At 50.6% G+C, this 19492-nt stretch overlaps 1 protein-coding gene across 7 annotated transcripts in view; it reads left to right on the forward strand.

Moving 5' to 3' along the window:
- The window catches only part of Arhgef18 (Rho/Rac guanine nucleotide exchange factor 18), a 109379-nt gene that overhangs the window by 87477 nt on the left and 2410 nt on the right, over window positions 1–19492 (forward strand). For 6 of the 7 annotated variants that reach the window (XM_087578179.1, XM_087578181.1, NM_001395655.2 and 3 more), the window contains 13 exon segments: window positions 30–155; window positions 2800–2917; window positions 5736–5984; window positions 7390–7466; window positions 10373–10551; window positions 12710–12798; window positions 14446–14631; window positions 16274–16411; window positions 16751–16884; window positions 17465–17521; window positions 17614–17661; window positions 17771–18241; window positions 18698–19028. In XM_087578179.1, coding sequence (XP_087434305.1) covers window positions 30–155; window positions 2800–2917; window positions 5736–5984; window positions 7390–7466; window positions 10373–10551; window positions 12710–12798; window positions 14446–14631; window positions 16274–16411; window positions 16751–16884; window positions 17465–17521; window positions 17614–17661; window positions 17771–18241; window positions 18698–19028 — 2203 coding nt within the window. 7 annotated transcript variants of the gene reach the window in all.

Below are 19492 nucleotides of genomic sequence, written 5' to 3' on the forward strand. Positions count from 1 at the left end.
CTAACTTTCCCACCTCCTCTCCACGTCAGTTCTCAGGAGAAACCGGGGAGAGAATGAAGGAGAAATACGGTGTGTTCTGTAGCGGCCACAAGGATGCGGTCGGGCACTACAAGTTACTGCTGCAGCAGAGCAAGAAGTTTCAAAACTTAATCAAGGTAAAAACAAGACAGAAAGCATGCACACAAACAAAACTGCTGTGGGCACGAGGGGATGTGTGGGCGTTTGCATGGACACACACATGTGCCATGCTATAGCATCCCTGTGACCCTCTGGCTGGCCCCTGTGACCCTCAGGGCTTGCCTATGGCATGATCCTGGGATGCTGACATGACTGATGGTAAAGAGGCTTGGTTGTTACCAAGCCTGACAACCTAAGTTTGGTCCTGTGATGGAAGGAGAGAACTAATTCTGAAAGTTGTTCTCTAACCTCCACATGGGGGCACACACACAAGACTTAAGTGAATATGTGTTTTAAAAAAAGAAAGGAATAAAGAAGGAACAAAATACTAAAACCATACAAACAGACCCAAGTCACCTCATCGCTAAGAAGGTAAAAGCAGGAGGATTAGAAGTTCAAGATCATCGTAAACCACATGAGAGTGCAGCCTGGGCTATATATATGACCCGGGACTTCAAAGGGCGTTAGGGGGAGCCGGGCAGTGGTGGCACAGGCCTTTTATCCCTGCACTCAAGAGACAGAGGCAGGAGGATCTCTGAATTTGAGGCCAGCCTGGTCTACAAAGTGAGTGACAGCCAGGAACACAAAGAAACCCTGTCTCAAAAAAAGAATAAGGCAGCTGCGTCACCTTTGCTGACACATTCCCGTCTCTCGTGAGAGCAGTGGAAACAGCCCCCTGGAATGTCCAGCATGCTAGGCAGAGTACAAGTTGCTGCTCTGAGCCCCACCGCCACCCCCAGGAAACAGGTTGAAGTGCCACTTTGGTTCTCAGTCAAAGTGAGTAAATCAGGAGTGACCAGAAAGACAGTCTGGTCCTAGAGGATTCTGGGAAACTAGCATCAGCCAGGATCAAGGATCGGGGTTTGTGTGTACACAAATGTGAATACACACCGGATACCCAATTTGTGTTCCTCAGAATTAGTCCATAACTGGTTCTGCCTTCTTTCCGTTAGCTTGTTTTCTTGTTCTTTTTTTGTTTTGAATCAGTTTGTAATGTAGCCTAGATTATCCTTGAGCTCACTACGTGGCCCAGAATGACTCTGACATCCTGCTGCCACCTCCCACGTGCAGAGATTACAGGAACGTAATTTCATACTCAACTTGCCTCTTTTTTTTTTTTTTAACTTTTATATTTATGTGGATATATTTGCACCAGAAAGCCTCAGATCTCCTGGAACTGAGTTAAAGTGACTGTCAGAAAGGTTCTTGGCCTTTCTCAGAACAGTTTAGTTCTCTTAACCACTCAGTCATGTCTTGAGCCTTTTATCCTCTTATTTTGAGACAAAATCTTACCTGCATAGCCCAGACTGCTCTATAATTTTCTGTGTAGCACAGGGTAACCCAAAATTACTGATCCTCCTGCTCTGAGGTCCAGATGTTGGATTGCACACTGCAGTACCCTTAATATTTCTACTCTTATTTTTATTTGCTTTATAGCCCAGGCTAGCCTCAAACTCAGGAGCCTCCTGCCTTGGCCTAGCCAGTGTTAGAATTTTAGACAGGCCCCACCATACCTGGCTTAAGTTCCTCTCTAACAATTTTACTGAGTACCTACACACCTGAGGCCCTTTTTGTATTTAGAAGGCAATCTCTATCTGGGGGCCATAGAAGAAAGAAAAGGGTCACAGCAAAGGTGAAAGGGCAGAAGCCCCTGGCCTGAAATGCTTTAACTGACTCAACAGACAGTCGAACAGTAGCCCAGGTCTGTAATCTCAGCTTCAGCTAATGCAGAAAAATCCCTCAAAATCTACACCGTATTTAAAAAAACACAAAAGGGGCTGGAGAGGTGACTTAGCAGGTCTAGTGCTGCTCAGCCGTCAGGTTGAAGTCTGTGTCCCAGAGCAAGCCTGCCCTCATCCCCCACCCCCGTAACCTCAGCTCTGCCCTGCGGTGGAGTTGGGGGACACAGGAGAACCACTGAGACTTTCTGGCATCTGGCTTGACGAACAAAACAAAACAAACAACAAATAGAAACTCCATGTTCAAGAGAGACTATCCCAAAAGGCATGGTGGTATAGGTGATATAAACAGACAGACAGACAGAAAGAGGAAGGGGAAGGGGAGGAAGGAAAGGAGGGAGGGAGGGAAAGAGAAAGAAAGAAAAGAAAAACTAAGTGAAGAGAGAGACAAAGAATACCTATCTCAACGCCCTCTCCCGGTCTGTGAGCACACACTCACAAAGACCCCCCCGCCCCAGGAACATGTTAGCTGGCATAACAGTGCATGCCAATAGTCATCAAACTGTGTCTGTCTGTCCGTCTATCTGTCTGTCTTTAGATAAGCTTAGTAAGTATTTGTTCAGCATGCTTGGGGCTCTGGGTTCAAACACAAACACAAGGGATTGAGGATGAGGGAGGAAGCGGAGGGGAGGGGAGAAGAGGAGAGGAGAGGAGAGAAATTGGAGTGAGGGAAGACAGAAGGAGAGCCAGGCGTGGTAGAACATGCCTTTAATCACAGCTCAGGAGCCAGAGGCTGGCAAATCTCTGAGTTCCAGAACAGCCAGGGTCACATGGAGAACCCTGTCTCAAGAATACCAAAAAAAAAAAAAGAAAAGAAAAGAAAGAAAAATTAAAGAAGAGGGAAGAAGAAATTAAAATGAGCTGTTCGTTTTCCCTTTCACAGAAAATTGGCAACTTTTCCATCGTGCGAAGGCTGGGAGTGCAGGAGTGTATCCTTCTGGTCACACAGCGTATAACCAAGTACCCGGTGCTAGTGGAACGCATCATCCAGAACACGGAAGGTGGGAACACCCTCTGCTATACCCCTGGGTCTGGGTGGATTGGTGCCTCAGCCCACCAACTCTGGAGTTTACCAATGGACTGGCCAAGTTACCTCTTGTAATCTCTATACCGGGCCTCAGCACTGGAAGAGGGGAGCTGGGGGAGCCTCTGCCCATAGCAAATGCTGGGCTGAGGCAGGTCCCAGGTCAGGATCTCTAAACTAGACATGAACTAGATGAAACCAAGGTGATTCCTGGGTTATTAAATGATTTCCAGGTCTGGAGATGGCCCAGCCATTAAGAGAACAGCTGTTCTTCCAGAGGACCCAACCCAGGCTTGAGTTCTACACTTGATCTTAGCCAAAAGGCCGAGAAGCGATGAGTTCTAGCATTCACATGGTGGCAACCATACATAACACCAGTTCCTGGGGAATCTGATGCTCTTGATATGTATGGTGCACAGACATACATGCAGACAAAATACCGATAAATGTAAAATAAAATTGTAAAAATTTAAATCTAAACGTTAAAATAAAAGTAACGAAGGAAGGAAGGGAGAGAGAGAGAAGGAAAGAAAGGAAGAAAGAAAGAAAGAAAGAAAGAAAAGAAAGAAAGAAAAAGACAAGACAAGACAAGAAAAAAGAAAGACAGGAAAAGAAGAAAGTCTTACGGTGTTAAATGGCCAGGACAAGATCTGAGCTGGCTGCGGTGGCACAGATGTTCTCCTAGCACTCAGGGGCCTAATGTATGGCATTAATAAATGTCAACTTAGCTCAGGTAGGATTTGGGAACTGACAATAGACCAATGTAACCTACCACCAAAGTACAACTTAATGAGCCAATGACTTTCTTGAGGGTACTTAAGAGTATGGATATGTTGGGGTTGGGGATTTAGCTCAGTGGTAGAGCACTTGCCTAGCAAGCGCAAGGCCCTGGGTTCAGTCCCCAGCTCCGGGAAAAAAAAAAAAAAAAAAAAAAAAAGAAGAGTATGGATATGTAATTATTTATAGGAGAAGGGGTGACTCAAAAGCTCACCAAAATCTACCCCAGACTGGGTTAGGACTCAAGAAAGCTAGATAACTGGAATTCTCTGCAGAATTTTCAGACAGCCAAACACATTGTAGAGTCTCCTCTCCTTGGCAATCCTTATTGCTTACATAATCTTAGAGAGACCAACTATATGACCATGACGAGTTTCAGGGAATTTCCTGAGACTTGTGAGTTGTTGACTTTCTGAGTTTTAACAGCTTCCCTCCAGGATAGAATGTTTCAGTTCAGAGGAAATTGCTACAACACATAGGCAGGAAGATCCACATGTGCTACACCAGCCTGGGCTACATTATGAGATCCTGATTCAAAACTCAAACAGAAGAAAGAAAGGATGACATGCTGATAGCCACAGAGAACACAGTAAAAAGGTCAGAAAGCATTCCAGGTACTCTTGGTGGCCCAGTGTGGTGACCACCCCTTTCCATATTTCTGGTAGGTTTGGCCAGTATCAGCTCAAGACACCCTAGGACCAAGTTCCCCGCACAAGGAGATTTATTCCCCAGAGGAACAAAGGGCAGGGATAAGAGACAGAGACAGGAGCATAGAGCACAAGGGAGAAGGGGACGAGAACCAGGAAAAGGGGGAAAGGATATTTTTCCTGGAGGGACAAAGGACTTCTTGTGAATAGAGAAGAAACAGATGTGGTCCACAGGCAAATGGAAGTCTATGAAGATAAAGGGGGAAGCCATGTATTCAGATGAGGTGTTTAATTTTAATTGGACAGGTTAATTAGGGCAGCCACTGAGGAGTTTGCGATTGCTGAACTTCAGTACTTTGATAGCTGGACCTTGGTAGTCAGTGCCAGGGGGAGGAAGTGGCCAAATGCTTGCTTTAGGGATGTGATCTAATGGTTCTTAGCAAGCCAGAGGGGATGGGGGAGAGGGGAAGGCCTGCCAAAGCCACATTTGCCATGTTCCGGCTGGCTAGAGTCCCTTCACCTACTGTGTCCTTCAGGTGGGAGAGGCCTTCTCTTGGTTGATGCTGGAGGTGGAAGGAAACTTTTATGAAGACCTAAAGAACTTGAGGGAAATCTGTATACAATAATGGTAGGAGTGTGTGCGCTGGAAGTTTATGCCATTTGAACCACCACACCTTGACTTTTGCATTTGAGCAAAAGCTAAACTCGAAACCAAGCACCGTATAATCCTAACATTAAGAGGTGAAGGTAGGGGGGCTGGGGATTTAGCTCAGTGGTAGAGCGCTTACCTAGGAAGCGCAAGGCCCTGGGTTCGGTCCCCAGCTCCGAAAAAAAAGAACAAAAAAAAAAAAAAAAAAAAAAAAAGAGGTGAAGGTAGGGGTTGGGGATTTAGCTCAGTGGTAGAGCGCTTGCCTAGGAAGCGCAAGGCCCTGGGTTCGGTCCCCAGCTCCGAAAAAAAGAACCAAAAAAAAAAAAAAAAAAAAAAAGAGGTGAAGGTAGGAAGATCTTCTGCAAGCTCGAGGGCAATCTGATCGACACTGAATTCTGGGCTAGCCAGGGCTACGGAACAAGACCTGTCTCGACAGAAGTAAAGGTCAGGAATAGTGGATCAAGCCTTTAGTCCTAGCACACAAGGCAGAGGCAGGGGGATCTCTGTGAGTTGCATAACAGCCAGGGCATGTGGAGAAACCCTATCTCAAAAAAACCCAAAAACTAGCTAAGTGTGGCATTGCGGGCTGTAATTTCTCTGAGCGGTGTCCCCAGGGATCACACCTCATAGATCCAGGTGCAGCACATCGACCTCTGTTGTCTGTTGTGCTTGTGAATCTGGGCACACAAAAACCCAGGACTGCCTCTGCTTGCGTGTAACAGCTGGCACTGAGGACTACAAGGACCTGAGCCAGGCCCTGAACCTCATCAAAGACATCATCTCACAAGTGGATGCCAAAGTCAGTGAGTGTGAGAAGGACCAGCGCCTCAAGGAGATCGTAGCCAAGATGGACTCGAAGTCATCCGGCAAACTCAAGAACGGGCGAACCTTCCGAAAGGAGGATATGCTGCAGCGCCAGCTCCACCTGGACAGCACCCTGTGCTGGAAGTCCACGTCGGGGCGCTTGAAAGGTAAGGTTCTGCCTCTGGCCACCTCTAGTGGGTTTCATATTGGATCCACACGACACTACCTTGGAGTTCTGGTTGCTGTGTTAGAGTGGTAGGCGCCATCTTAGAACGCTGGGCTCTACTTAGATCGTCACCAGGCGAAGAGATGGGAACACAACCAAACTTGCAACACTTGAAGGTTTTCAAGTCTGAGTGAGCCACCGGGCTGCGTCCAGAGAACTGGATACAGGAGTGTTTAATTTAGACAAGATCCCTGGTTTCTATCTCCAACACCACGTAAACCTGAGTATAGCGACAGTCAGCTCTAGGGAAGTAGAAACAAGAAGATCGGGAACTCAAGGCTGTCCTCAGCCACATAGCAAGTTTGAGGCCAGAGTAGGAGCCATGAAACTCCGTCTCAGAAAAGAAGAAAGGGGCTCCCTATAGCACTCGTGCACAAAACTTACTGCAAGAGATGCTCACACCCTCATACGGGGACGGGAAGCCAAGCAGGCCTGGGATTCAGAGGGCCTCAGGCCAGCCCTGCCTGCATCTGTGTGGGCACGATATGGCCTGGGGCAGAAAGAGATGTCCATTTCAACAAAGAGAACGCAGGCCTGAGTTGACCCCCAGCCAGGCCTAATGGCACATGCCTGTAACCTTAGTGCTAGGGTAGGCTAGAGACAGGCAGCTTCCTGGAGCTAACTGGCCAGCCAGCCTAACCGAATGAGTGAGTTTCCGGTTCAGCAAGAGACCCTGTCTAAACACTGAGGTTGAGGGCTGACAAGACAGCTCACTCTCCACTGGTATTTGTTGGCAAGCCTAACAACCTGAGTTAGATGCCTGTGACCCACATGTGGTGGAAGCATCAAATTCATAATACAGAAAATAAATAAATTCAAAAAATAAGTGGTCAGGAAAGATACCCCATATCAACCCCTAGTGTGCACATGTGCGCGCATGCGTGTGCAAACACACACACACACACACACACACAGTTTATAAACACTGTAAATGCCATATACACAAAGTAGCAATGTAATAAATGAGGAACTAGAAAGATGGCAACATCTGCTGCTCTTGTAGAAAACTCTAAATCTGGTATCCAGAACCCACACTGGGCACCTTGCAACCTCCTATAGCCACTGAGAACACTTGCACCAAACCCCCGCCCACACACACACACACACACACACACACACACACACACACACACACACACACACTCGGCCTTGAGTTCTGAACAGTCTGAGCAGGAGCCACTGAAGGGGCCATCTGAGGAGAGCCTCTGGCATTCACTGACGCTGAATCTCCGGTAGAATTGGGACTTGTAGGAACAGGAAGCTGGAGCGTCATGGTGCTTGAGCTGCCCCGAGCCCCTCTGGACACGTGACCATTAAGATACTCCTTCCTGTGCTGGTCTCTGCAGATGTCCTCGCTGTCCTGTTGACCGATGTGCTTTTGCTGCTGCAAGAAAAGGATCAAAAATACGTCTTTGCTTCTGTGGTACGTGTCTAAAGTCTTCAAGGGTCCTGCTTGCTGGGACAATACGGTGGTGGCCCACTGAAGGGGGGTGTCCATGCCAAAACACGGAGAAGAAACACAGGTGGGAAAGTACACTAAGAGGCACCCTGTCTCATCAGGGTCCTTCCAAAAGGTTCCAGCCAGTCAGGAGCAGAACTTACAGAGAGTAAACCCCTGCCTCGCTCCCTGGTATGACACTGATTCTCACTGAAAGGTCTCAGGTGGGAGGACCTGAAGCAGAAGGGACACTAGGGTAAACTGTCATCGGGTAAGAAGTAATGCCGTAAGCCTGCAGACAGACGTGGATGGCAGGATTGAGGACGCTCTAAACAAAGCTCAGGCCTCAAGAGGCAGAGTAGGGACCGTTCTTTATGGATGTGAGAGGACAGGGAGGGTTCACAGAAGCTGTCTGAGTTCTGGGTGGCAGACCAGAGGACAGAATTCCAGGGCAGGAATGTTCCGCTCGGAGGCTATGAGGAGAGAAAGCACCTCCAGTTGAGGTTGTGACCTTACTTGAGGAAGTGAGGATGGCGTGTCATCTAATTGAATGGCCGCTAGGGAGTCTACCGACTCTGAGACGGATGTCTGTCTCCTCCCGTGACAGCAGAAATGCCAGAATCTGCTCTGAGGATGGACATAGTGGGGCTGCAGGTGGGCGGGACTTGAGCAGCGTCTGGTCTGGAGTCAAACTCCCTTCCTGGAGTGCCCAAGGAGGCCCTTACAGATTCACAGAGGCATCCTCTATACCAGGAAGTGGGGAGGGGGTGGGGCTGGCCTGTAAACTCAGCCTCACCACTCTCCTATGGTCCTGCTGCCCAGTATCCTGGGTACTCAGACTCCAGGGTCTGGTGTGTAGATGTTGGACACACTGGTGAGGCAAACAGTGAAAGGCCTCTGCTTTGGAGGTCCTTAGAGAAGGGGAGAGGGTGTTGGGCAGGGGAGCTGAAGACCTAAACTGAGCCTGTGTGGCACACTGACGGGAACAAAGAGCAAAAGACACAAGTACCTAGAGGTTCCGTGTCGTCACAGGCAACTGTTCAGTCCCTGAGTAAGCCAGTGACCACGCCCTACTTGGATGGGTGTCAGAGAAAGGAGGGAGGCAGGTAAAGGGGGTGAGGAAAGGTTCACCAAAGGAAAGAGCTGGGCGTGGTGCCCCAACCCCTCCCAGGTTTTCGGCCCAGAGTGTTAGACCGGGATATAAAGAGGTGATATGTAAACAGAAGACAATCCCGCCCTCTGCCCAAGCAGATCATCCTTCAATCAGGGCAAAGGATGACTGTCTCTGCAGGACTGGAGGTTGTGCCAAGACCGGGGACTTAGTGTTTTATAGGGCAGAAGAGGGATCCCTTGCAGTGGAAGATCCCATCTGCCGCTCTGTCCCCTGAGTGGTGAGCACTGCCAGGGTTGGTACGCTGATGTTAGAGCATTTCAGAACTCTCCCATCCCCTGTCACCCAATCCCACCTCTCCACAAACTGGGTCAGATTATGTCAGCACAAATGCCGTTTAGCCCAGCACACCTCTCAGGACCATAGTCTCTCAGAAAGCAGAGGTGTCCACCATGATAGCTGTGGGGCCCCCTCATACTGTCAGGAGACTTTGGGGCAGTAATAGGCTTGAACCAGTTGGGCCCTAAGCTTCCAGGAAACACGCAAACACCACCATCTTCCAAGACCCGCTTGTCTTCCTGCCTCCTTTTATGATCACTGATGGATCACTTTATGTCCCAGATACTGCGTCACAGATACCTAAGTCCCCAGAAGTGCAACCACAGACACCCAATGTTGATGCTCCAGGAGTTCTTTTTCAAAAAAGCACTCGTGAGCGGGCACACGTGCACGTGCAAACATGCACACACACACACACACACACACACACACACATCATCATCATCATCATCATATCATATCATATCATCATCATCATCATCATCGTCACCATCCAATCAGGGCATGATGGCACACGCTTGTCATCTCACAGTTTATGAATTCAGTCAGGGCCTTATATAGCCCAGGTTAGCTGAAACTGGCCCTGAACTTCTGAGCTTCCTACCTCCAAACCTCAAGTGTTGGGGTGCCAGGCCTGTGACCACATCTGCCCAACCTTACAGTCCTATAAGGATACTGATTATATTGGATTAGGCCACTGTATTGAAAGGTCCTGTCTCTATACACCGTCATGTTCTGAGGTGCTTTGGCTTAGGGCCTCAATGTATAATTATAAGAGTCTGGCAGCCAGGCAGTGGTGGCGCATGCCTTTAATCCCAGCACTCAGGAGGCCAAAGCAGGTGGAACTCTTAGTTTGAGGCCATCGTGGTCTACACAGTGAGTCCAGGACAGCCAGGGCTCTGTCACAAAAACAGAGGAAGAAAGGTGCCCTTTTCTGGGAGGGTGGTGCACAGCTGAAATCCCAACACTTGGGAAACTGAGGCAGGATCACTGTAAGTTTGAGGCCAGCAGGGTTTTTTAAAAACCATTAAAAAGAATACTAAGTTATCAAATGAAAAGTCTCTGGTTAGTAAACCATTTCTGCATTGTGCTGGCATGACAGTTCAGTGCTTGAAGACCAGAATTCACTCCCCAGAATCAATACAAAAAGTAGGGTGTGGCAGTGGTACACACTTGTAACCACGTGCTGGGAGGCAGATACCTGGGGCTCATCACCATCTTCCCAGCAACATTACCAAGCACACTTGTGACATTGTCTCTGAAACCAAAGTAGATGGCACCTGAGGAACAGCAGCCAAGATCACCCTCTGCCTTCCGTGCAAGTGTGCATGCACACTGGGAGTCTGGGCGTGGCTCCAGTCCTCTACACCAGCCCTCTCTCCAGACTCAGGTCCAGTGTTGTTTGGACATACAACAGTTTCCACCACCTTCCTCCATGCAGGACTCAAAGCCACCCGTCATCTCTCTGCAAAAGCTCATTGTGAGAGAGGTAGCCAACGAGGAGAAGGCCATGTTTCTGATCAGCGCCTCCATGCAGGGACCAGAGATGTACGAGATCTACACCGGTTCCAAAGAGGACAGGAACATCTGGATGGCCCACATCCGACGGGCCGTGGAGAGGTGAGACAGCCCAGGGTCTCCAGGCTACTCACTTGTGACCTTGACCTCCCAGGCAGACCACTTGGTTCTTTGGGTGGCTGGCTGGGTAGGTGGGTGGGTGGCTGGGTGGATGGATGGATGGATGGATGGATGGATGGATGGATGGATGGATGGATGGACGGACGGACGGACAGACGGACGGGTGGAGGGGTGGATGGATGGACGGACGGGTGGGTGGGTGGATAGGTGGGTAGATGGATGGATGGATGGACAGACGGACGGGTGGGTGGATGGATGGATGGACAGACGGACGGGTGGGTGGGTGGATGGGTGGGTGGGTGGGTGGGTGGATGGATGATGGATGGATGGGTGGATGGATGGATAGGTGAATGGATAGGTGGGTGGGTGGATGGATGGATGGATAGATAGGTGGATGGATGGATGGATGGATGGATGGATGGATGGATGGATGGATGGATGGATAGGTGGGTGGATGGATAGATGGATAGGTGGATGGATGGATGGATGGATAGATGGATGGGTAGATGGGTGGGTGGATGGATGGATGGATGGATGGATGGATGGATGGATGGATGGATGGATAGGTAGATGGATGGATAGGTGGATGGATAGATGGGTGGGTGGGTGGGTAGATGGATAGGTGGATGGATGGGTAGGTGGCTGATTTTGAGAAACAGTCTCATATAGACTTTGCCTTTGCTCCAGCTCACTCTGTAGCCATTGATGACCCCCATTCCTGCCTCCACCTCCCAGGTTCTGTGTGTATATAATACAGGCTGGCTTTGAATTCCCAGCACGCACAGTGCCCAGGAGGGAACCTAGGCTTCATGAGTGCTAAGTGAGCATCTACCAATCCTCATAAACGAACGGATGGTCTGCCTCTTCTCCTTTTGATAGCAGCAACCAGTCACCATGCCAGAACGGCCTGGATGATATCTCTGTACCCAGCGAATGAGGGGCCAGGCAGTTCTAACTTGGACCTTTATTGTGGGCCACTCAGATAAATGCCTTGAGGTACACAACTGCCTGTGATTCTAATTCAGGGGATCTAAAACCTTTTCCAGCACCCACAGGTACCTGCACACACATATAAATTAAATATAACAATGGTTTTTAAAGAATATAGAAGAAGCTGGGCTTCAACAAGAAGTTGAACATGGGGGTTGGGGATTTAGCTCAGTGGTAGAGCGCTTGCCAAAGACCCTGGGTTCGGTCCCCAGCTCCGAAAAAAAGAAAAAAGAAGAAAAAGAATAAAAAAAAAAAAAAGTTGAACATGCCTATACTCCTCATATGAGCAACCTGAGGCAGAAGGATCACAGTCGCCCCTTGAGAACTGTCGTGTGTTGTTGGTTGTCCTTGTCTCCCCTTCTCTTCCTCCAATTGAAGTCCCCCACAAAGTGCAGGACTAGGGCTGTGAGTCATTACTGATAGAGTGTTTACCCAGTGTGCACAGAGCCCTTGGTGCACCATATGAGCTCAGTTTGATGGTGCCTGTTATTCTAGCTCCTGCGAAGTAGAGGCAGGAGGGTCAGAAAAGAACACCAGCCTTGACCACAGTGGATTCAAGGCTCCCCTGGGGTGTTGCATGGTTGTCTTCAAAAAGCAAAGCAAAACAAACAAAAAAATGGGGCAGTGTTGACACACACCATTCTTTAATCCCCATACTCAGAGAGGTAGAGGCAGGTCAATTCTGAGTTGGAGGCTAGCCTAGTCTACAGGAGAAGTTCTAGGATAGCCAGGACTACACAGAAACAAAAGAAAACAAACCAGCTGTACAGGGTGGGGATGTAGGTCAGAGGAGGAGCCCTTCTACAGCTAACACAGGCCTGCCTCAGTAATCTTTTCACAGTTACATTCCTTTATTGGGGAGGTAAGCTGTGGCATACACGTGGAGGTTAGAGGCCAAGTCGTAGAGGAAGAGTCAGTCATTCTCTTCTATCATGCAGATGCTGAGGCTAGAACTCAGGCACCAAGGCCAGAAGAGGATGTCGGATGTCCTCTGTCTTTGCCTAGACTGCTGAGACAGTCCTGTCTAGACCTAGGACTCCATTATCCCTCAAACCATCTCACAAGGGGGTCAGAAAGAGGATGCTCGCAACGCTGGTGCCAGGGCAGCCAACCCACGAGACACTGATGGTAGTGTCCCCTTTCCCTGCAGCTGTCCTGACGAGGAGGAGGGCATTTTCCTCGAGGCTGAGGAGAGAAGGATAGCTGAAGCCCGCACCATGAAACTCCGGGACTTTCAAGGTAAGAGGGGTCAGCACCTTGGCAAGTTCCTTTTGTAACCCATGGGTCCACATCAAGTTTCTGTCCCTTCACGAGGTTTTACGCATACACCATAAGGTTCACCTATTCTTAAGAGTTCAGTTCAGGGCCAGGAATGTGGCTCAGTAGTGGTTGACTAGCTTGCCCTGGCTTCCAACACTGGCACCACATAAGTAGGGATGTGTGTCGGGAGTTCAAGGGCATCTTCAGCTATGGGGTGAGCAAGGCTTGCCAGAGACCAAACAAACAAATAAGTAGCATAAAAATTAAACGGCACAATAAACAAGTAAATGGAGCTGGGCAGAGGTGGTACACGCCCTTACTCCCAGCACTTGGGAGGCAGAGCCCAGCAGATCTCTTTGAGTTCGAGACCAGCCTGGTCTACAGAGTGAGTTCCAGGATGGCCTGGGCTACACAGAAAAACTGTCTCGGGGGGGAAAAAATGGATATGAAGTATACGTATGTGGGCAGTGGACATACAACAAACGTTCTTAACGACTGAGCCTTCTCACCAGCCCCAAGAGGCCAAGGCGGGAAGACTGGTGGGAATTCAAAGCCAGCCTGTATTATATAGCAATTACCAGGTAAACCAAGAATCTCCAGCCAGGCAGTATCTCAAAAACAAAAACTTAGTCAATACCACCTCTGTTTTCCAGGCAGATAGGACAGCTCAGCAAGTGAAGATAGCTTGCTCCCGAGCCTCACAGCCCATAGCATGGCTGTATTTGGGTGGCCAAGGCGTGGGGGAAGCTCCAGCCTGGGGAGGAATAAAATCCTAGCTCAACGAAACAAACAGGCTGGAGAGATGTACTTGCTGCAGAACCATGTAGGCCAGAGTTCAGACGCGACACCTACAAAAGAAGCCAGACGTCCTGTGCACATGCGTAGCGGCAGGTCTGAAACGTGTGGAGTCGAGGATTGCCAGGATCTGCTGGCTTACAGGACAGCTAAGAAAGCAAAAGCCCAGCTTTGAGGAGAGACCCTACCTCAGATGAATAGGCAGAGTGATAGAGAAGCGCACCTAACATCTCTGTGGCCTTCAAGCTTGTGCACACCCAAAAGTATTCATGCACGCTCTTATACACAAATAAATAATATGGAAGGTTTTTGGGGTCTCTCAATGGAGTCCTGGCTGCATTTTGTAGACCAGAGATGCCTGTGCTCCCAAGTCCTGGGATTAAAAGCATGTGCCACCATGCCCAGTGAGTAAATGTTTAAAAAACAAACAGCAGGAGCAACACCAAACCTGACTGGCAAGGGGTCAGTGTGAAGACCCAGATTCAATCCCCTGGTCCCACAGAATGGAGGGCATTGACTCCTACAAGTTGTCCTTTGACCTCCATACATGTGCATGCCTACAGACATACATATACAAATAAATTTAGTAAATTGTTCTATTCCAGACTCCTGGCTGTACAGGCACTTACCCACCACTTTGGTGTTCACAAAAGTGGGGATAAGAGGAGCAGTCAAGAAGATAGGATCACACTGCAAAGCTAGTGGTGTTGGAGAGAGGCTAGGGAGTCGACCTTTGAAGGCACAGTCCAGCTGGGGGCCCCACCCTCACAGCCTGACTCCAAGGGCAGATCCCTAAGGCTGACTGACCGTCATCTCTGGGTTCTCCTACAGAGCGACTGAGCCTGAAAGACCAGCTGATCGCCCAGAGCCTTCTGGAGAAACAGCAGATCTACCTGGAGATGGCTCAGCTGAGCGGGCTGGATGAGTCGGCCCAGTGCCGAGGCCTCTTCCGAGGAGGAGGGGACCCCTCTGAGACCCTACGAGGGGAGCAGATTCTCAGATCAGCCATGAGTGAGAGTAAGTCAGCTACCCCGCTGAGCTATGTTATGGTACTCCAGGGTGGGCTGCCTGGGGACCAAAGCCAGGCCCAGCTCTGTTGCTTATCCAGGACCACTGTCATTGTGCTTTTTCTCATAATCCGGAGTGGAATCCAGCATGTGCTGTGGCTCCACAGCTAAGCTCTACCCAAATCCTTTAAGCACTTACGCTCCCTGGGAGACCTTGTATTCCGGGGCAGGGAGGTGAGGATGCTAGCCTCCACATCCCCCACGTACTCACAGCCTGCGTTCAGTCCTAGAGATCCACATGGTAGGAGAGAGCCAACTGCACGAACACATCTTGTCCTCTGACCTCCACACGTGTGCTACGTCACGAGTTCACTCACACACAATCATCAATCAGTCAATCAATAAGTAATGTAATCTAGATCTTTGTTAGTAAAACAAAGTTCCCTGATACAGGTATCCCTTCTTCTCCGGGATAGACCCCTGATAATATCCTCAGGAAAATACGTATGCTCTTTTGAGGGACTTTGGGAGTCTAGAATGCACCCTAACCTTGGGCCAGAATTACCTCTAGCTCTAGCAGACTTGCAGGCTTAGCAGCCATGGTGTAAACCATGGTGGACATCACCTGCTGTCCCCACACGGTTCTAGCCTGACCGTGCAGAGACACCTCTGGCAGCCTCAGAGCTAGACCTGGTGAGGAGAGCCTTTCCTACCACAGGAGCACCTGTCAGTTCCATTGCAGCCATGCAGTAGAGCAGGGTGGGCAGCCAGTGCTGAGACCACTCAACCCTTTGCCTGCACAGATTAGCAAAGACCCAATGGGTGTCTTGCTCTCTCCAGCAGCACCCACACCGCCTTCACCCATGTCTCCTGAGGCTGTTGTTCTTGGCCTCCAATAACATTGACAAATCTGGTACTTGGGCTGGGAATATTCTCCCTGCCTCTTCCCCTGGCTAGAGACTTTGAAATAGTAGCTGGCCGTTGAAGGGTATATAGAGCACTCTTACCCTCGGGGCAGCCCTCTTGTGTAGCTCTTCATTTAACATGTCTGTTACTAGACCTAGGTAAGGACTGGTACATCACATCCCTAGGCCCAGATAGGGAACTGATGACAGACCCAAGTAACAGTAACACCAGGCCAACTTGCTGAATCAGTAAGTTTGTTCGGGTCACTTACAGGAAGGAGTAGGGGTGAGGGGTTGCTTACAACTCAAAAGGCAGCTGCATCACTGAAAGCTACCCCAGCCTAAGCGATGACTAATGAAAGCTGGGACCCTGAAGCTCTCTTCAAGACTTGTAGGTGAAGTTGGCTGGACAGGTTAGAGAGTCTTAAGTTTCAGGGACTTCCTGAGATTTGTACATTGTTGACTTCCTGAGTCTTAACAAGCCTCCCTTCAGAATTTCCTGAATCTTAAGGAGCCTGCCTCTGAGATGAATTGTTTCAAACCCAATGGCTGCCTGATTCCCTTGGCCTCTCCCTTACATGCTGGGGATGATGGCTCAGGATGGGGCTCTGTTGTTAGAGTACTTGCCTAGCACTGGGTTCTATCTTCAGCACTGCCTAAGCCAAGGTAGTGGTGTGGACCCTTCATTCCAGCACTCAACATAACCCCATCACCTGCTGACTCGTGTCCCCCACTTCTCCCGCGCAGTTGAGGGCATCCAGAGCCTGATCTGCCGGCACGTGGGCAGCACCAGTAGCCAAGTGGAAGAGGGAGGTGTCTCTGCAGGCCTGCCTCGGAGGGCTGAGACCTTCGGGGGCTATGACAGCGTGGGCAGCCCCAACAAGGGTAAGCATGTCAGTCTCTTCTGAGGCTGTGCCTTGGGAAGCTTGTGAGTGGTGGATCCAGTACTTTATGCTGTAATTTCCTGAAATTTTACTTGCGAGCCTTAGCCTTTAAAGGCTGAGTTATCTCTCCAGAGCTGGGGGCGGGGAAGACGGTTAATTTCTGAGAACATTCCACAGCCTTCTGGGTATTGTGAGCTCTGGACTACAAAGCCAGGACTGTGTAGCAGGCCTCCAGGAATACCCTAGCCTGCATTTATTCCATGGGCTGGGCTCAGAGGAGGGGGATCCCAAGCCCTCTGGGATTCATAGCATCCTCTTGTGATCTGTTTGGGGTCTCCAGGTGGCAGCTTTAAAAGGAAGGTGTACAACAGTGACCCCAGGCCCCAAGACTGGCAAGGGCCTGCTAGCAGCCCGGACTCCATGCCCTGTGACACCACCACCCCCAGTGGCTGCTGCGAGGAATCACCACAGGCTGTAAGTGGCTTCTGGTAATTTTGATTGCATGGGTAAAGACAGTCCACGTTGATATAACCGCCAGTAACATGACAGCTTTCAAAATGACTCCTGTAGATTCCTGGGAATGGCAAGCAGTGACTTGGGAAGGGGTGGAGAGGAGGGTGGACACAACATAGTTGCCTCAACACCATCAGGCCCGAAGCCCCCACACTGGCTCCACGAGCTATCCAGAGTATGTGGTGACATCTGCCAGTGCTCCTGACTGGGCCTTCCCTCCACCTTTGACTCCACACATCCATTGTTGCTGAGGTATCCAGAAGCTAAGGCTGCCTGCCCTAGCTGTCTGAAACTGGATATGCGTGTATCTGTTACGTGTGTAGCCACACAAGGTTCACGTCCAAGCCCACCCTACTGTAGAGCTGGTCAGCCACCCACCCATCCCCCAGCTCCCCACACCTTCACTTTCCCGACTCTCAGGTGGGCATACATCAGGTGGCCACAGGATTGCACGGTCACAGCCCAGCACCGAGTTGTCCCCTCCCATAGTGAGCTGTGGTGGTTTGGATCCCATTTGATTCTATCGTTCTTATCTTAATAGGTGGAGATGCCTAGCGCAGAGAGTAGCCCATGTCTGCCCACTGTCCTGGAATCAGAGGTACCGCCCCTGGTCCATCTCCCACAGGGACAGCATGCCCACATGCCCCATGTACCCTCACCAGGTAGACCAATGTGGCTTTCTCTCTGCAGCTGGTCCACCGGGTCCAGACCCTGTCGCAGCTGCTTCTTAGTCTCCAGGTACCTGCAGCACCAGGGAGGGACTGGCTGCCCCTGCCCTTCGCTGGTTGGTTGGGTCTACCCAAGGGCATGACTCTCATCAGATGCGCCCCTGTCCCTATACCCCTAGGCAGTCATCGCTCAACAGGATAGCTACGTGGAGATGCAGCGAATGGCCATCCAGGAGCGTGAGAAGCAGTTCCGGCTGCAATCAACGCGTGGGAACCTGCTTCTAGAGCAAGAGCGGCAACGCAACTTTGAGAAGCAGCGTGAGGAGCGCGCGGGTGTGGAGAAGCTGCAAAACCAGCTGCGCCAGGAGCAGCAGCGATGGGAGCGGGAGCGGGCACGCCAGCAGCAGGAACTGGAGCTGGCAGGCGCGCGACTGCAGGAGAGAGAGGGCGAGGCGCGCCAGCTGCGCCAGCGGCTGGACCAGGAGCGCACAGAGCTGGAGAGACAGCGCCAGGCCTACCAGCATGATCTGGAGCGTCTGCGCGAGGCCCAGAGAGCAGTGGACCGTGAACGTGAGCGCCTGGAACTACTGCGCAGGTTCAAGAAACAGAACACTGTACCGGGGGCACTGCCCCCGGAAGTGCTGGCAGAGGTTAGTGGACCTGTATAGCCAAACTCACTCAGCTGCAAGTGTGGCTCTGTTTTGTGCTTGCCTAGTGTACATGAAGACCCTAGTTCCAACCCCAGCACGGTACTAAAAAAACAAAACAAAACAAAACAAAAAACAAATATGGTGGCACTCGAGTTAGAGGCAGGAGAATTAGAGCATCCTTGGCTACACAGCAAGTTAAAGAACATTTGGGCTGAGACCCTAGGGCATGGGGTAGCCAGGCCTAATGCCACACGCCTTTAATCCCAGCACTCAGGATGCAGAAGTGCAGCTCTGTGAGTTTTAGAGCTGGGTGGGCAACACCCCTTCATCAGAGCATTTAACCCCTGTGTTTGGTCCTCCCCAGGCCAAAGCCACCAAAAGGATAGGAAGCCTGGTGTGGGTTAATAACCACCAGCGGGCTTAGCGGCAACGGGATTTGTCCTCCATTACTTTCAGGCCCAGCCTGCAAGCCACCCTCTCAACTTCAATGGGGATGGGCTGGAGGGCCACTTGGCCCCAGCCAAAGCACCAGGAACACAGGGGAGCATGCTACACGGCACAGGACCTGAGTACGGAGAGCGAGCTGAGGTGGCCCGCTGGGACAGTGCCCCTGCTGAGAGCCGGCCAGCCAAGAGTGATGTGCCCATCCAGCTGCTCAGTGCCACCAATCAGATTCAGAGGCAGACAGCCGTGCAGCAGCAGATCCCCACCAAGTTGGCCGCCTCCACCAAGGGGGGCAAGGATAAGAACAGCAAGAGCAGGGGTTCCCAGCGCTGGGAGAGCTCAGGTGAGCTGCACCCCACCCCATAGCTCAAGGACCCCTACGCCATTCTGAGAAGCAGCACACCCCTCCCAACGGACTTCTGTCCCAGCAGCAGAGCTCAAGTGCACACACCTCAGGCAGGGAGGCAGATAACCGAGCGCCAGCATGGGCAAGAAGGCAGAGAGATTTCTGTTGTGATAGAACGCCCTGACCCCACAGTGCCAGGTTTGAGCCTGTCATCATGAGGAGTCACGGCAGCAAGAGCTTGAGGCAGCCAGTCATATCCAGTCAGGAGCAGAGGAAAATGAATGTTTGGTGTCCAGCCAAACATTAGGGCCAAAACCTAAGAAATGGTGGAGCCCAGGCTGGGTCTTCCACACTGATTAAGCAAATAAGACAAAGCCCCGCCCATGGGATGGCCCCGCCCACGGGACAACCCCGCCCAGACAGAATTCACTGAAACCTTTGTCCCAGATCACCACACTACT

This window comes from Rattus norvegicus, chromosome 12 (assembly GCF_021556685.1).
Source record: "Rattus norvegicus strain SHRSP/BbbUtx chromosome 12, alternate assembly SHRSP_T2T, whole genome shotgun sequence".
NCBI lineage: Eukaryota > Metazoa > Chordata > Mammalia > Rodentia > Muridae > Rattus > Rattus norvegicus.